Source organism: Amphibalanus amphitrite, unplaced genomic scaffold (genome assembly GCF_019059575.1).
Source record: "Amphibalanus amphitrite isolate SeventyFive unplaced genomic scaffold, NRLGWU_Aamphi_draft 000120F_arrow, whole genome shotgun sequence".
NCBI classification, from domain to species: Eukaryota; Metazoa; Arthropoda; class Thecostraca; order Balanomorpha; family Balanidae; genus Amphibalanus; species Amphibalanus amphitrite.
In genome coordinates, this window is record NW_024881615.1 from 884709 (window position 1) to 903726 (window position 19018).

Below are 19018 nucleotides of genomic sequence, written 5' to 3' on the forward strand. Positions count from 1 at the left end.
TCCGTTGGTTTCAACGACATCGTTTGCGGTGCTCGGGAACTGGCTGCGAAGCTCAAGCATTGCTCTAGAGCTGAACTTTAGGTGGTTACCCATGGCGACATCGCGACAATTCGTAGAATTAGCAGAGAGGGGCTCCATTAGACATACAAAGGTCATGCCTTCTAACATCTCTTTTCTCTCACATGCACTCTTCCTTTGCTCTGCTTTCTCACTTGTCATTGTCTCACTACGTTACGGACTCCAATCGTATCACTACGTCTCCCTACATATTTTCGTCAAGACTTTGACTGTTGAATGTTCAGAGATTCCTTGCAGCACCTAATACCACCCATGCCTGAGGTCGCATCAGGAATGAATACATACGCCCACAATAAGGGTCTGATACGCAGACGCGAGCTTCACCCCGTACTCGACTCTTCCCTCGTTCCCGTCTCCTCCACCCAGCGCCCTGCTGCCAGCGGCGCGGCGGCCCGACGCACAGTGTGGCCGAAGACCAGTTTAGCGCGAATTTAATCCCAGCGCCGCTCGGATCCACTGAAAATGGTCCTCTGGTTCCAAAACTGACGTTTACCCCTCACCGGACCTATTGGTTTTCAAAATACCCCCCCCCTTCGCCGGCCGAAGGGGGGGGGGGGTACGACCCCCGTCGCTGTTTCGCCCCTGATGAAGCTTGAGCCTCGCGGAAAAAAACGAGCGTGTGTGCCGTTACGAGACGCAGCAACTGGTATCCGATTTTAAGGTCTCAGGTTAACCTGTGACCTCTGAGTTCAGGTCAAGTGGCCCAAGGCACGGATTCGTTTTTTATTAATAACTTCGCGAAAAAAAAATGCCGCAGAGTCGCAATTTTGGCATCATCGTGGTCGCCTCGCTCAGGTGCGTCGAATGGTATACTTTTTGTTCGGCTGAAGTCAACTTAAGGTGTTGACCTCGGGTCAAGGTCAGGTTAGAGCCCCCCAGATCACGAAGTTGGTCGAAGGAGGTCATGTTGCATATCATTCGATTCGGCAGGTCTTCCTGAGTCCATTGGTGGCTTTCCCGACTCGCTAGCTCAATTTGATCAGGAGTTATTGACGAAAAACTCTTATTATCCTAGTGACGTCATAAATGACGTCACGTAAGGCCAATAATGCAAAAGTGAAGCATCGAACCTTGCAAGGAGTGCATGAAATCACGATTCCGTGTGCTTGAGATAGTTAATTAGGCTGGAGCCTGTTCGGCCGCGCCGCCCCCCACCTTGGTCAGGTCACGCCGGGCGGCCGACTAGACATGTTCAAAGCTGAATTGACGGCAAATAGGCAAAAAGTGGCAGCTGAAACTTGCTCGCTTATGTTCAGAAATGTGCGGAGAGTTCAGCCATGCCCTATTCGTCATATCCATTTTTATCCATTTTGACATTTTCCAACTTCTTTATGAAATACTATTGTGAGAACGATACACATGCAGGGCTCCTGTTCTAACTCATTAAACTCAGAAACCATTCATTGAAAAGCTACCCTGATAGCAGAAACAGCTTCATCATGAATTGTGCTATCCGGTGATATGCTATTTTCTCATATATCTTCTCGAAGCTTCCGTAAAATTTACATTGAAAACTGGACATATTTCTCAGTAACATAGCCCGATTTCAGGAACCGGAGCGTGGGTCTACTTTCGGCAGGGATATAAGTCCTCAAATGATAAAGTGGCTTAAAAATAAGGTTCTATCCGATAACTTCGGACAATTTCCTACCCATTGATAGGTATAAATAACAGTTTATCGAAAGTCGGGTTTTTTATTAAATTCGCGCTAATCTGGTATTCGGCAAGACCGTGCGACGGTGGCCGGGGGCGGCGGTGGCGGCAGCCGGCGCGCGGCCGTTCGGTATTGAGGTCGCGCCGGCGACTGACCGGCATACCTCCGCCATCTAATCACTGATCAGCGACCATTAAACGGCCCAAATCGCACCATTCATCACACGCGTGCGCGCGCGCACGGGCACACAAACACACAAGCACAAGTGAGGTTGGGTGCACTGGCTCTCACCGGTAGTTGAAGAGAATCGGGAAAGGCTGGAAACGCACACAAAAGTTCCCCGACGAGAGTACTGTGTTGTTGGAACGACGCCCGCGAGGACACGCCGACCCAGTCATCAGACTCCATTCGTTCCAACCGAGATAATCGAGCCGAACGAGCCACAGCCATTGGCGGTTGCGGAGCTACACAAATCACACAGGTTGTCCCAGTTCTGAAAGCTGTGTGCCATTTGGCTCCCTAGTTTCTTAACCCTCAGGCAATCGAAGGAAATGATATTGCCCCCGCAAGGGTTGTGCAACTACATTACCCATGTGGGACAGAGAAATAGAGACAAATGCCGGGACCGGGTGCAAATGGAACACGAGGTTTCGCCAATGTGGTAACTGCTCAAGTCCCATCGTCGCAAGCTATTATACGTGCTACGTCAACCGGAAAAGTTCCCATACGAGCTCACCGTGCCGTTGCGATGCTTTGAGATTCTTCACATGCCTGGGCGGACTGCTTAACTCATTTTCGTTATTTCCAGTGGATGAAATTATGCGTGATTCATAATAAATACTATAGCATGGTGTGCAGTTGTTTATATAAGTTACATAGAAATTAAGCAACACGACTCAATTACTCGTAGTATTGGAAGCTGTAAAATTTTAAACTTCATGTCAAAATAAGTTTCTTCTACATAGACATAGGTAAGCTACGCCGGCTAGTATTTGCTCAGCTATGGTATATATCAGTATATGTCGGAGAAAATGATACATGCCTTTTGTGGACATCCATTACCTCCTTCTAAGAAGAGCTTACTGGGGATGCTGACTATTCGAGACTTGCTCGTCCGTTCGCTCGTTCCTGAACGGACACAGACCTGGGACGGCCCACACCTGACCTCCTCCCAGTCCGCTATGCCATCCAAACGTGAGCCGCGTGCGCTAATGCGGGGCTAAACGCGCGAGCGGCGCTATCTCACGAGCACACGGATCGGCGCGCACACCATTCTGCGAGACCATGCCAGTCGTGTGCTCGCCAATTAACTCCGCTCCATTCCGCACTCAGTGCGCGCCGGCAGACGTCAGAGATGGTCGCCGGTTCAGGTCAGACGCCGGGGTCAGGCCAGGTCACGACGGGGTTACGCCGGCCGGTCGGCAGAGGTCATGACCTATGGGTGCTCTCCACCGACTGCAGATCGGTCGGTGGAGCGTAGATTAGCGTGGCGGCGTATACCGGTATCTGTTGTGGTCGGAATGGGATCGGCGGTACGGCACGGTGCGGCGCAGAACTGGATGGCAGCGGTAAGGCGCAGTTAGGAGTAATTGGGAGCAGTTGGGACCTGTCCGGTTTGGAGCACCGTAAACTGAAGTCTGATCCGATGGTTGAAGAGGCTGAATGCTGAGGCACAAACTGAGACTGCTCACGGTCGCTGTTTGGCTATCTTCGGATCTTTTTACACCCGCAAGAGGGATCAGCGCCTGGATTGGGTTTGAACCTCGGCCTCGACGTCGAAGAAGGTGCATTTGCCTGAGACACACAACGCGACAGTCTTAGCTGTAGAAGTGTACGGTATATGTATTTCCAATGCTGATGTTTTCCTTTCGAACTCGCTTTAAATAGCGTGCGTGCCAGCAAGAGCGAACATAGCCAAGGCTTCATGCTGCGAGTTTGCGTAATGTCCCATCACTCAAACGGTGCCTATGGCGAGCCAACACGCTTTGACCTGGGCGCACGTAAAACACTGATTAATTAGTTCCGATTACAGGGCTAACCTCGCTATAATTAATGTACGTGAGACACGAAATGCGACACGCATGATCTCTGACATCATGTGTGCCTCTACCTCTCACCGAGAACTAAAAAGCGTGGCCTTTTTCTCATAGGAGGCTAGCGTCGCATGTAGACTGGCAGCATTTCATGTAAGACCGCAGGAATCAGCTATTAGCTATATGGTGCGTCCATGTACCGCTATTCGGCATTCCACGGTGCTATGATGTTGTGGCAGGTTATTAGCACGTCTCCGTCTGTAAACTCGCACATTGAGATTCCTGGGTCACAGATATGGGGACAGGCACGCTATTGACGCGGTCCGACCACTAAAACATGTCCGATGGGAATCCTACCGCGTTCTCGTCGCACCTAATTAGTTTGGACCTTTGGTAAGAATGGGAAGCCATTCTCCAAAACGGGTCAGCTCTCAAGGAGTCGAGCAATGACGGTCGATGTGTGTAAAGGACCACTGCTCCCTTTAATTGAAGACTGAGAGCGGAAGCATGTGCTTCCGTATAGTTTATGCATGACTTGCCGAGCACTAGCTGACATCTGACACACAGCCATGAATAATTATCTGTTACTCGTATGTTGAATACTCACGACACAGACTGCCTAGGCGCCATATCAGGCCACACACGGAAGGTGGGCCTTGGCCTATATCTGTCCGCATGGGCTGGTAAACCGCAATCGTGAACAGTTCAGCCCGACCAGTAGGGTAAGGACGGGTAAGAGGACGCGGGCGATAAGAGTACGCATCAGCTGTTTCGGTTGCCTAGCAACGCGGTTTTGTCGAGTTCATGAAGTGACATGAAGCCGCCAGTACGTGTTTGTCACCAACGGAACGTGGACGTTGTGCGGCGACGCTGTTGAGTTTAAGGCGATGAATATTATTTTGGAGCGTTATGATATTATTATGGTATGGTACAATAATTTTGATACTTGGCAGTTGAGCAGGGGCGGCGCCACGGATTTTTGCCAGGGGTGGCAGGCCGAAGTGGGGGGCCTCTTCATAAGAGGGCCTCCTCTTCGCCTCTGGGGCCTCCTCAAAAGTGAAAATTGTGGTCGTTTGTCAAAAACAGTACGTGTATCTATTATCTGCAGTTTAAAACATTTTCGCTTTACCAATACCAATCCCGCGTATTCGGGCAAATCCACGCAGAAGTCTATATATGGCCTTGCGCAGAAGTGGCTTTTCCTTGCCTAGAGTCAATGGTAAAACGATACAATGATGGGACTGCTCCACACGTTACAGACGCGGTACAAACTAACCTTCATAAAAACGATAAAAATACCTAAACAAAATATGATAAAAGTGACCATGGCAGTGCATTACTACTATACTGCCTATTTCTCACTTGCCTGATAGCATAATTAAAACGACCGATTGACATCGTACGCTGCGCATTTCAGCTGGCAGTTGGTTGTATAGCATCGGGCCATAGTACAGAAATCGGCGCCTCCCAGCCTCCGTCCTGACAGGTGGCAGTCGCAGGCCGTCACCCTGACGAGTGCTCCGAACTCGTGTCTCACGATTTGCTTGCACTGAAAACTTTTTTACACCTTTCCTGGGTGTAAACACCTGAGGAGGGTGTAGCTGAAATTCTGCGTTTTTTACCCTCGTCTGAGGTGTAATATTGACACTCAAATAAAGTGTAACAAGACACTCGCCCGGGGCGTTGACTTTGCACGTTTACACTCTCCAGGCGGATGAAGAAGGCGGGTACACTCGTGATTGACCTTTTACTGTAGTGTTACACCTAGAGCAGAGCACGCCTTCCGAGTGTATATATCGATCCGATTTCGGGTGTTGTTGATTCCAGATCCCCTTCCCCTTTCCTCCCCCTTTCCCCTGCGCCGGTCGCGCTCACGCTCTTTACGAAGAATAAACACCAGTATAATGTCAAAATATTTTAACGTTTATTGAACGTTGATCCGTGCAACAAGTACATGAAACGGCGAGTCCCCTGCAGGTATGAACCGGGGCTAGGCGTTCGAGTCCAGCGCCTTCGAGCGCGCTCGAAGAAGATAGCGATGTTCGTGATGTACAGCTCGTCCTGCATGTTCGCCATTTTGTTTGAAATTCGGCGATCTTCCCCCTTTCGACGCAAAGTGCGCCATCTGCGATGGTGGACGGTCCGTTCGTTGTCGCAGCCCGCCAAAAACGACCTGCTCCTCACGCATCTCGAGTAGAAGGTGTTCGAGTTCCTTCTCTGAAACACACATGGGAAGCGAAATGACTCATACTTGCCGCTGCCAGAAATTTTAACCCGCGCCCGGGTGGGCCTCTCAGCCAACTTCGCCATGGGGGGAGGGGGGCACACCAGGTTATCTAAGAAAGTACCTATATAGCTAAGACGCAGACAAAAGCAACAGATAGCTCGTTATAGATCGTTCAGAATCATTCAGATCATTTTTTTGATCAGGTCATTGCTGAGGTAACTGCAGGTCTCCAAACGTAAAAATTTCACGAAGTTCTAGTATTAAATAAGGATGAAGCATAAACCAATAATCCTAGTGCCATAGATATCATAAAGAGAAGCAGAGCAGAGCCAGCACCACGGCGCGCCTCATTTTTCCCATCCCTGCATTACAAATTAGCTTTGGAAATCACGCATGTCCTAATTTTTCGAGAAAAAGTATAATCTCGAAAATGCTGTCATCTACTTACCCGTTCCGGAGCAGGTGGGTCTTCCTCAATGCTCAATAGTCACACCAGCTCAGCACACTAACAACCACGTTCGTTGAAGCACAATGGCGCACTGAAAGCCGCGTGGGTGCGAGCGGCGTCACGCGCATGTGCGCCTTTGCCGTCCGGTACATTACACTTCAGAGCAGTGTTGAGCCAAGACAAAAATGCGGCAATCGCAGATCAAGGATCCTTTGTCAATAACACAGCACACATGAAGCGCGATCATCTTCACTACAGGAAGGTGTTATTCGTAAATGAACAAAAGCTAGGTGTTAAAGTTCAGAATTGCACTTCCATAAGGTGTTGTATGGGTGTGATTTGCACACCAACGAGGTGTAATTTTGCTTTGATCAGTTTCTAAGCGTAATTGCCGTGTTATAGACCTGCGTATAGTGCTCAGTCTGCTATTTACACCTTTAGGTGGTGTTAATACGGCGATGTGAGTGTAAAAATGCTTTCAGTGTGGATAAAGGATGAAAGTGACACTGGTGTATGGTATTTGATAATTTTGTGAGTAATGCAGGCGTATGATATTTGAATAGATCCTCTGCATCGAGCCATCCCAGCGCCCTCCGAACGTCTGCAGAATGGCTGAACTTCCTTCTACCTGAGACGACACGAGCGGCAAAGTTGATCAATGATCACCTTTTGAATCTTAGCAAGATTCTTCCCGCTGCCGCTGCCGTACATAGGGAGGCAATAGCGGACGCGGGAGGGAGGCAATAGCACCAGGGCGGTTACAATGGCGGGCAAGATCTCGGCCGGAAGGTAATGACGTATGTGCGACAGGCCAATGCGGATCCCGAAGCATTTACGCGTAATTTCTTGTACATAAATGGGCGTCCCAGGAAAGATGATGATCAAAGATCACCCCCAGATTTTTGCTTCTAATACGGGTTATATTGTACGCTCGCGGAATTTCACCCCGAGAGGTGTAACGTTCCGGCCCCGCAGTTTTTGTCTACTGCCAAGAACAATCAGGTGAGTTTTGTCGAATTTGCGCGGAACCAAAGGTCGAGAGAAAAGAGGGCCTGCTCCATGCGCTCAGTCAGATCTGACAGGGTTGTCTTGTTGCCACAGACCATGGCCTGGGTGTCGTCCGGCACCAACGGTTGCACACGAACAAGCTGAGGTTATTTGAAAAGATAGTAGGTATATAAGAGGGGACCTAGTGCCGAACTTTGGAAAACGCCTTTGTTATTCGGAAGCGCGGTTGCAATCTGCCTGTTACCAGAGACGTCAGTGAAGCTGACGCTCTGTGTGTGGTTCTGCAGAATGAAGGGATGCGGTTGCTAAAGCGCCAGGTACCCCAGGTTAATGATGCAAACGCCCACGTGCCACTAAGCTCCACTTATGAATAGGGCAATACAGGCAATACATATAAGCCCCCCCCCCTCTCCACAATTTTTTTGTCTGAACTCTCATATTATGCCGTTGCAATGAATGAAAACGGCCTGGAAAATTCGGAGCGCACTCCCTTCCCCCCACTCAACAACTTTTTTAACCATACATTGGGTATATGGAAAGATATGGGTTGAAAATTGCGGAGTGCACCTCGTCCCCCGCTCAACAACTTTTTGCCTACAGAAAGCGGCCTTGTACCAACGTTTAGCCCCCTCCCCCCTAAAAAAAAAACGGAGCTCTGGATCCGCCAGTGGCACAGGGGCGTCCTTTATGGCCGCACAGTTGCCTTCTGTGTAGGAACAGGGGCAGGGTGTGGTTTTGTATAGGCCTGGTAGGGCCCGAGCCCGAACCCTACCGATGTTTATTTGGGTCCTATCAATGTTCCCTGAGCCCTGCCAATATTTTGTCAGCCATCACTTGATAACGAAGTAAAACGAAACAATAAGCAAATAAGCACATTATGTATACACTATACATCTAAGGTTCTAACCACGGTAAGCATATGTAGCTGGAAATGAGGTGTGTCCCATGGGCTCAAGTCCTTTTTGGATACCAAGATGCTCGAAAGACCAGTGGTTTTAGACGGCCCATGGCTGCCTCTGAGCGCCGCACGCCGCGCGACGGCCTCTTATAAATCCAGGTCCGTCTCCAAAACCAGCCTCTAAAGGCCCTATACCGACTTCGGAGGGTGCCGCGATGCTTCAGAATAGGCAATATTGATCTGAGAAGGTCCTATACTCTGATTCCCGAGGGTCCAGCGCCAGGTCCTTTCCGCATCAGATTACGAAAACTTAAACTTCTCATCCTTTTATTTTAGCAAGCAGGTCTCTCATCGTAATGTTTTGAGATCTCGTTAGTTGTCGAACCCTTCACTCAGCATTGGCCTTCAAAACCTTCCCTGGTCCCTTTCAGCACAACCATCCTTTTTAGTTGGCGTGGGCCTCTGTTAGAATGGCCCGTGTTCCGCTGACATAACTAATTTGCCCTTATAACTGCACGTTTTGTGCATCGGGTCCCGTGAGGGCCTAGATTTCGAAGATTAAAAAAAGATTCTAATTTGTCTTGTCAGTGATCAAGGTGGAAAATAAGTGGCCGAAATCCGATGAGAAAGGCAGATTTGGGGATACCCTACCTTGGCGAGCCCCCGTCACATATGGTCGTCCACCGCCTTGCACAGAGGATCCTGTTTGGGCACAGGGGTCCTCCTGTGTAGGCACATGGTTCTTCTGTGCGGGCATAGGGATAGGGACCTCCTGTGCGGGTACAGGGGCCTCCTATTTGGGCACAGGTACCTCCTGTGAGAGCACAAGGGCCTACTGTGCGGGCAAAGGGGCCTCCTGTGAGGGCAAAGGGGCCTCCTGTGCGGGCAAAGAGGCCTCCTGTGCGGGCATAGGGATAGGGCCTCCTGTGCGGGCACAGGGGCCTCCTATTTGGCCACAGGGTCCTCCTGTGTGGGCTTAGAGGCCTCCTGTGCGGGAACAGGGGTCTCCTGTGGGCAAAGCCGCCTCGTATTTGGGCAGAGGGGCCTCCTGTGCGGGCACAGGGGCCTCCTTTACGGGCATAGGGATAGGGGTCTCCTGTGGGCAAAGGGGCCTCCTATTTGGGCAGAGGGGCCTCCTGTGCGCACAGGGGTCTTCTGTGGGCAAAGGGGTCTTCTATTTGGGCAAAGGAGGCCCCTGTGCCTGTGCGGGCACAGGGGCCTCCTGAGCGGGCACAGGGCCTCCTTACGGGCACAGGGGCCTCCTTACGGGCACAGGGGCCTCCTGTGTGGGCACAGGGGCCTCCTGGGCGGGAACAGGGGTCTCCTGTGGGCAAAGGGGCCTTCTATTTGGGCAGAGCGGCCTCCTGTGTGGGCACAGGGGCCTCCTGTGCGGGCACAGGGGCCTCCTATTTGGGCAGAGGGGCCTCATGTGTGGGCACTGGGGCCTCCTATTAAAGGGACCCTCCCACTTTGAAAAAAGTAAATGAATTTGCATGAAAGTGATGTCGCTCGGTTCAGAAAGAGCAAAAACGAATATTTACCAAAGTTCACCGAAAAATATTCACCGGTTTTCAAGATAGTAGGCTTTTACTTTTGTTTACTTTTTGGGATCTCCGCTGTTCCTAGCGACTTCATTTTGGAAGTGCGGCGTTTGCGGCAGATGTTGGGCGCAAATAGCATATACCTACCACCACTGCTGCAAAAAGATGTTAGTATAAGGTTTTAAAATCGTTAGATCACCGCTGACGTCACAAATTCTAAGGGGGCATCTCAATGCATTAGCCCCTTAGAATCCGAAAACTGCAAGTTTGAAATTCCATATCTCCGAACTAAAGCATTTTTCGATGTTGTGACTTGTGAGTGCCCAAACCGGTATTTGCAGGCTAGAGCACTTCATGGGCCGGATAAATCCGTTATCCACGGATAAATCCGCGGACCGGATAGGATTGGATTCTAAATTTGTTAAAAAAAGAACGGATATGGGCGGGCCGGATTTGGGAATTGAAGGTTGAACCCGGATCAAAACGGATCAAAATTTTAACATTCAACATTGAAGTTAAAAATTAACCTAATGTGTTAAGCGGCAGCAGAGGTTTGATTAAAGTAATAGGCATCATTTTATGACACTCACTTGTCACAAGACTTGTCTTCAAGTGGATAATGTATGCAATGTATGCATGGTTTTTGGAACCATGATGGTCTATGAGATGTATGGCTGTCTGGTCCCTTAGATTGAATTTGTTAGTCCAGTTTTGGGTGAAACCAGTTATTGGTGAAACGGATTATTACGGATATTTTTTGGAAGTTTGGCTGCAATACGGGCCATGGGTGGGCCGGATTCTGATATTCAAAGAAAGGCGGATAATGGGCGGATCTGGATATGACTTGCCGGATATGGGCCGGGCCGGATCCTAAAAAGCCTATCCGTGAAGTGCTCTATTGCAGGCCATGGCCAGCAATTTGGCTATCTCTTGAACTCAAAACTAATGTTCAGGTGGGATGGTCACTTTAAGGCACAGGGGCCTCCTGTGCGGGTACAGGAACCTCCTGAGCGGCCACAGGGGCATTCTGTAGGGCACAGGGTCCTCCTGTGCGGGCAGAGGGGCCTCCTGTGTGAGCACAGGGGCCTCCTGTGCGGGCATAGGGATAAGGGTCCCCTGTGGGCAAAGGGGCCTCCTATTTGGGCAGAGGGGCCTCCTGTGCGGGAACAGGGACCTCCTGAGCGGGCACAGGGGCCTCCTAAGCGGGTACAGGGGCCTCCTGTACGGACACAGGAGCCTCCTGTGTGGGCACAGGGGCCCCTGTGCGGGCACATGGGCCTCCTATTTGGGCAGAGGGGCCTCCTGTGCGTTCACAGGGGCCTCCTATTAAGGCACAGGGGCCTCTTGTGCGGGCACAGGGGCCTCCTGAGCATTCTGTACGGACACAAAGTCCTCCTGTGCGTGCAGAGGGGCCTCCTGTGTGAGCACAGGGGCCTTCTGTGTGGGCACAGGGGCCTCCTGTGCGGGCATAGGGATAGGGGTCCCCTGTGGGCAAAGGGGCCTCCTCTTTGGGCAAGGGGCCTCCTGTGCGGACACAGGGGCCTCCTATTTGGGCAGAAGGGCTTCCTGTGCGGGCACAGGGGCCTCCTGTGCGGGCACAGGGACCTCCTGTGTGAGTACAGACGCCTTCTGTGTGGGCACAGGGGCCTCCTGTGCGGGCACAGGGGCCTCCTGTGCGGGCACAAAGGGTCTCCTGTGGGCAAAAGGGCCTCCTGTGCGGGCATAGGGATAGGGGTTCCTGTGGACAAAGGGGCCTCCTATTTGGGCAGAGGGGCCTCCTGTGCGGGTACAGGGACCTCCTGAGCAGACACAGAGGCCTCCTGAGCGGGCACAGGGGCCTCCTGTATGGGCATGCGGGCACAGTGGTCTCCTGTGGGCAAAGGGCCTTCTATTTGGGCAGAGGGGCCTCCTGTGCGGGCCCAGGGCCCAGGGGCCTCCTGTACGGGCACAGGGGCCTCCTATGCGGGCACAGTGGTCTCCTGTGGGCAAAGGGCCTTCTATTTGGGCAGAGGGGCCTCCTGTGCGGGCCCAGGGCCCAGGGACCTTCTGTGAGGGCGCGGATACAGGGGCCTCCTATGCGGGCACAGGGCTCCTGTGTGACGCAAAGGCCTCTTAGATAACTTCCCACGTGTAAAGGGGCCTCCTGTATGTAGTGTAGACTTAAAGGTCAAAGGGGCCTCGAATAGTTAAGACTATGCAGTAGGTATGCGAGTCTTCTTCGTCGGTGACGTTTCAAATTTGTCCCATATTTCAGGGGTGGCAATGCCACCCCTACCTCGCGGCAGGGGTGGCAGGCTGCCACCCCTGCCCCTATGGTGGCGCCGCCACTGCAGTTGAGATAAGATACATTTTCGTGATTGTTGTGGGAAACTTGTGAGGTTTTCTGGTGAAATACTGTCACTGTGCAGTGCAATTTTCTGTTTGTGAAGTTTTACACAATGTTTCGGGGTTGTTTTGTGCGCGAATTGCATGTAGGGTAAGAGTACGCACTGTTCATGAGGGTAAGAGTACGCAGAATTATACATTATATCGAATATACAGAAATATCAAATTATTGATATATCGCTCAATGACGTTTGTTTTGTAGGTATATCATCAATGGAGCACTGTGAGGCAGATGAGTACCCGAAATTCTTCTAAATACGATTTATTCTCCCTTTTGATTGTACATTTTTAGAGTCACATGACTTGATTATTTCTTAATTTATAGATATGCAAGATTTATTTTATGTTTTTCTTTTTTGATACTAGAATTAAATTAAATGTCTTCTAAGTTTGATGTTAGGCATTTGGACAGTAAAAGCTGCCTATAGGTGTGTGTTTATATGCTTGCGTACTCCACCCTCATGGTGTGCGTACTCTTACACACCCCATGTGGTAAGAGTACGCAACAGCAGCGGTTCAGAAAACGTCAGTTTTAGACCACTTCCATTTACGCTGAAGGATCGTTGCCTCTTGGGTTGATGGCGAATTCAATGAACTTTAATATGCCATATTTGCGATTTCTTTCTTTCAAATATTTAACAAATGAGAGCAAAAAATCCACTAAGTGCGTACTCTTATACGACTTCACCCTATCGATGTTATCGCACTCCACGGCCTGTGGTTAGTGAATAACCGGCGCATTCGAGACCCCATGATGTGAGTTCCGGTCAGGTCCTGGAACGGAGTCACGTCATGTGCGCAGAGCTGAGGTGGGGTGGTCCTGAAAGGCAAAATCGGTTTCCGAGTATCGTGTGTAAGCATCAACTTTGAACTTGCGCTAGCAAAGTGCATAATCAGCGCTCACCCAGTGGTAGGTTTATTCGTAAATCGCATTGCTGCAACAACCGGACGAAAATACTGACTGAGACTCCATGTCATATGAATGATAGTTAATTAATAGTTGTGCTTAACAACGTAAAGTGATGGCCTAACCTTTTCATTCAAGGTCGATACGTTGGCGTTGCAGCGGAAATATAAGTAATTGTCTATGTTAATTGTACGAAGAAAGCAGGGCAAGAGCGGAAGAAAAGCCTATATCTTCGTGTGATTTTTTCTTTTTGTTACTTGCTTTCTCTGAATCTGTTTTGTGACCAGTTTTTGAAATGCCGAAGATAAAGGTAATGGAACATACCGACTCTACGAAATCAAAGTCTCATGTACCGTTCGGCTCTGCTCTGATCAGCATTGCCCCACCACGTTACCCGTTCCCCAGTGTCTGTGGGCCGTGGCGTCAGCAGACGGACAGCTGTGGCTTTCAGCACGGCCGACCGCCTGTTGAACACGGTGACTGGCAGCTTGATACCGTCAGCAGTCGCCCTGTCACAGTGCCATGGCGAAAACCAGCCATGAGCGTTTGTTCTTACAGGCAGACATGTGTTCGTGGATGAATTATGTAACTTTTGGGACAGCGCAGTTGCCGTAAATCTGCCATGTCGAACGCGGAGGTGATCGTACGGTGTCGGCAATCGCGCAGTGCCGCGTTCCGGCAGAACTGGCAATCTCCAATCTGTTTGCTAACATGACTCAACCAGACAAAGCTCATATAAACCAGGAGGCCGGTCACAAATACGAGGGAAACTTTAGCTTCCCACCTATCCATTCTCAACGCACCATAATCCCTGATTATCCCACTGTGGTTCAAGCCACTCCTCCGGCAAATCCGTGCAATATTTATGCCCGGCACATATCTCTGTTGGGCAACAATCGATGCGTCAAGGCGGTCTCCGAGCGCCACTTTCGCCTCGATGCGGCGATGGCGGCGCACCGTCCTCGCCTCGGGCTCGAGAGGAGCAGTCCGACCGGCCGGGTGGTCCGCCGACTCAAAGAGATAGAGGGCCGATAGAGGCAAGCGATCCTATTCATCACCTTATGTACGGGGAACAGTAATGGCAACTCGACAATTGATTTCGCAGCATAACGTGCGGTAAGACTTAATTTAATTCCGGTTAAAGTTAAAATAAATTGATACTGTCCGTCACCTGCCGTTTACTCACCCTCGGGCGGGTTCTCCTCGTCAGTAGGGTCCTCGGCGCCGTCCAGACTGACGAAGCGGTACTCGTTCAGGTACTCTATGAAGTCCTGGCTGTTGAACGTCTCGGTGTCGATGGTGTCCTGCAACACGAAAATATAAGACCTGAGGCAGAGTTTTTGGAAACATTGCGGTCCCTGTCATTGTACTGCCCAAAGGCTTGTTGTTTTGACAAACAATAAACATTTGCCTCACGGTTGTGGAAAAACGGTACACGGGCACCGCGGCGAGTTCTCGCGTCAATAAACAACAATCTGCGGCACACAAACATGCCCTCGGGCGGCGGATGAGACGCGCCGGAACAATGCCGCCGGTGCGCCACAATCGTGTGGGAACAATGGCTGCGCTCCGGCGACGACCGGCCACCTCGCGTCCCGCGCACCTGGGCGGTAACGGTGACGGACGGACGGACGGACGCACGGATCGGGCCGAGCGGCTGAGCCCCGTAGCCAGGGACCCGGCTCCTTGTGTTCATTCAGAGCAAGCACCACGAGTCCGGAGACGCCTAAAGCGAATACTTTCAACTAAAGGTATCTTAGCCAGCCATGTGGAAAATTCGCACGAGGTATTGCATAAGGTAATTGTGAAGTTATTCAATTTCATTCAAACACTGATTGCGCAAATCCTAGTCAAACAGAGGCTTGGCAGGCAAACACTTTTACCGTCGAAGTCATTGAAAGGGAAGTTTAGAGCATGAGTGCTAGTCAATAGATTACTAAGTCAGTACCTACATTTATCACCAAGGATGCTCAATGCTCAATGCTCATGGTCATTGTATTGCTCATGACCCGTCTTCCAGTCCCTCACGCACACAGCATAGCACAAACAATGAAAGTGCTCGCCAGCTCTGCAGGCATTGTCATGCACACTATGCATGCAGTCTATCCCCGTCGCGCGGAGACGTGCGTCCACATTCACATCTTTGTCACGTGCCTCGGCGGAGAGGCCATCCGTTGGTCCAGACGGCCACATGCTGAGCACGTTCCCGCCGCCAAGTGAGGGCGTTTCAGCCATATGAGCATGCAATGTCCACAGGCATGAGAGGGCGAGCAGGCTAACACCTGCCGGGCCCGGTCGGTCATTCTTCCACACGATTTGTACCGTGGGATGACCAATGAAACGGGCACCACCGACGGCAGGGAACTGAGCGCAGTTAGCACACCATCGCTGCATGCAACGACGTGAGCTGTGCAAACTTGCGAGCTGCATATTACAATAAAGTGAATGGCGATGTTACCACAGGGTAGTCGATGAAAGTGACATGCTCCCGAACATGGTATGGGCACGAATTGACCGATGGATCAACATAAGACGGCCTCCCATGCATATCATAAATACCACGGTAGAATAAATAGGTAGCTCGCGGTATAATACCGAAGTCGTCCTTCGACGATGGGATAATTGACTCTTCTCGGAATAATTGTGTTCTACCGGTGAGCGTTTGATGCACCTGTCAGCATTGTTATCCCTTCCTTCACTGTCGACAGCGAGCCATTTGCTCGTCATAAACTAATAGAGTAGAAGAACTGAACCAGAACGCTCACCGCGGCTGAGACAATAGCTCTATACGTCTCGGGGGTTACACGACCTCTCCGAAGACGAGTCATAAAGCTGGCATCCTGATTAGCGTGTCCTGCTGCTTTAAGGAGCTCCGGGGTCCCGCAGGAGGGCTTCCGGTGTCCATTACCTCACCTCTGCCCGGGGGAGGTGACGGGCGAGCGACCTCGCCCGGTGTGTGTCTGTTACCCAACCGGTCAGTGCCGCCGCGCCGCGCTCCGTCTGCCGGCTGACCAGCTGCGTTGCCAAATTTACGACGGTGACTGTGTGTGGCCGCGGCCGCGGCCGGCGGCTGTGTGCTGAAACTGACTGCCTCTCGCCCGGTCACCGGCCAGAGGCGCGTATCGAGCGGACGGCGCCTCTCACGGGGCCGAGAGAGGGCCGCTCCCAAGGCCGGGCGAATATTCGTGCAGTCACGGGGCACGGCCGAAGGGTGCACTTCCCGGCAACGCCAGCTCTATTTCCAGCTTTTTCTACGGTAACGCTAGCTTCACACTCAGCGCCACAGACAGGTGTGAGTTCTGCATTCTCTACAAGTCGCATGCATACATATAGTCCACTACATATAGTGGACCACACACTCAGTGAATGGACCTACACAGCCTTCCTGCCAGTAATGACCACACGCACCCCAGCGCCGCTCCGCCCCTCACTTGCCGTTTCGCTGCGCGGTGGATCCACCCTCGTGCACCGACCGAACCGTGGCAGCCACCGTGAACCCGTGAACTGGCGCACATTTTGGCACAAAGCCGGGACGCTCGGCAGCCGTTCCGCCTCGATTACGCCGGCTGGATCCGTCCACTCCCATCGTAGCCGTGCTATTCGGCGATGTAATCAAATGAAACCGGGTCCAAAAATGTCCCACCAGTCACGTGTGAATCCATCGACGGGCCACCACGAACTACACAAAAAGAAACCCCTGCTGTGGTAACAGCGAGAAAGCCAGAAAGCAGTGATTTCGTAAATCATAACGCTGTTCACCGACCTGTTACGCTTACGGCCGATTTACTATCAGAAGCAGCGAGCGGAAAGCTAGTCTGTTTGTGGCGCAGGCTGACAAGAGAGGGTGAGAGCTGAGTCAGGTTGTAGAGAGAGCGGACAGCGTAACGCGACTGCAACGTAACGCTTTGTGACGTTCTGCGCAGTGCGCGGCACTGGGTGACATGACGTGTGACGCACGGGATGATGTACCGTGTGAGACTGCGTGAATCTGTGTGATGCCGGTTGATGGTGAATGACTCGCATGGCGTGTTAGACGTTCGAGATGTTGCGTGGATCATGCATATGATGTTACGCCAAAAAGAGTGTTTGAACTGACCTGAGAAACTATAGGAAGGCATCAAAAGATAGTAGGTAGGCCAGAGTGTGATCCAGTGCGAAAGGTTATACAAATGTCGGGCCTCAAGAAATAGGTCTAACGTTAGCTATCAAAAGTAATAAGGACGACCAGATAAAACTTCAGCGATTCATAAAGCTGAGGTAAAAAGATATAAATAGTAATAGATTCTACAATGTACTGTGTTCATGTAGCAACGATGTTAGAGCTGATCCGAAACAGTTTGCATAACGCGAGCGATGCTATTTTCACGGTATGCAACGGCGGCAACTGTTAATTACAGAAGAAAGCGACAGTGAAGATAACAAAACCGATGTAAGCCTTTGTTCTACTTAGGCACAGCCACACACATTGGTAAACATTGTGTCACCGCTACGCTGGGTGCGTTAGGCATTGGTCACGCTTTCGAAGGTGATATGCAACCGCAATTATACCCAGCAGACACTTTCATTCAAATTGGTGTTGCTTGCCAGGCACCCATTTGCACGCGCTCGTCAAAGCCCGATACTAGCAAAACATGAGACAATTAGAATATATCTGAAGACAACCAATTTACTGCAAAGTGTCTATCTAAAAAATGACTAATACATTTTGAGTCTGCATGAGCTACCAAGAGCTATCAGTGATTCAAATATTTCTCCTGTTTTCACATAAAAACACGCATTTGAGCAAAGTTTCTCATCGACCAGCAAGAGACGATGACCGTTTTGGTGGTCAGACCACCGAGATTCGCGGCAAAAAGGAGTCGTTAAAATGCCATCTACCTCACTGGGGCTCTGTCATGCGAGGAGCCCTCCTCCGGATTTTCATTGAATATGACGGCGATTTTCGGGCTGAGAGAGCACCTGCAAGGGCTGCGTCTCCGTGCGGTGGGAAGGAGCGGTGCAGGCGCGGCGCCGGGGGCGCGGCGTTCCGGCCGCTGCGCCACCGCACGTCTCTCCCGCGCCACGTGACGGCACCGTGACGGCCCGTGACGGTGCCGTGACGCGAGCGATGCCGCTCGGAGAGTGCGTGACGCGGCCATCGGGACCAGAAAGCGAGGCAAACTCGGCGCGCTGTGGAGGCGCACTTCAAAGTGCAGCTGCCGTGACATTAGGTGAACTACAAAGTTATCAATAGAAACTGTTCCAGTTTATCTCTTCACAGAACGATGCTTCTCCTGCGGCGCCTCAGCCGTAAAACGTCATATTCAAAAATTGCTATCATGTTACGCCTCTCCTTCCGCCGGCTGTTTGTCTCCAACCTGTGCTCGTCAACGCCAGTCTTCCCCTCCGTATCTCCCCTAGTATCCGCCCGTTTCCCAGCCGGACCGTTATCCTCCCGCCCACCGTCCATGCCGGCGTGGGAAGGACCGGAGCCCCGCGCAGCGTAATCAGCTGGGTGTCACGCTGGCTGGGCATCTGAATACACGCCACCTTCCGCCCACTGCACCGCCGCAGAGCCAGGGGCGAGCGGGCCAGGCGAGCCGTGTCAGAACGGTTGAGATTGTCTCCTTCCCCGCTTCCCTTGACCCTTCCTCATGGCAGTTGAGAGTCAGAGCGTGTAAGATTACGGACACAGTCAGCAAAACGAGATAAGGGAAAACGTGTCATAGGCATAAGACCAAGCACGAGGTGAGCTGTACGGTTCAAATGTCGGGTGCAGATTTAGGCGTGATGCGGAATTAATTGGTGAACGTCGGTTATGCCTGGGGCAGTGGGACATGTGACCATGCATAATTGTGAG

At 51.3% G+C, this 19018-nt stretch overlaps 1 protein-coding gene across 1 annotated transcript in view; it reads right to left on the reverse strand.

The window, feature by feature from the left end:
* The window catches only part of LOC122381455, a 46210-nt gene that overhangs the window by 16731 nt on the left and 10461 nt on the right, over positions 1-19018 (reverse strand). The window contains exon 2 of the mRNA XM_043365623.1: positions 14366-14483. Coding sequence (XP_043221558.1) covers positions 14366-14483 — 118 coding nt within the window. The remainder of the gene's footprint in view (positions 1-14365; positions 14484-19018) is intronic.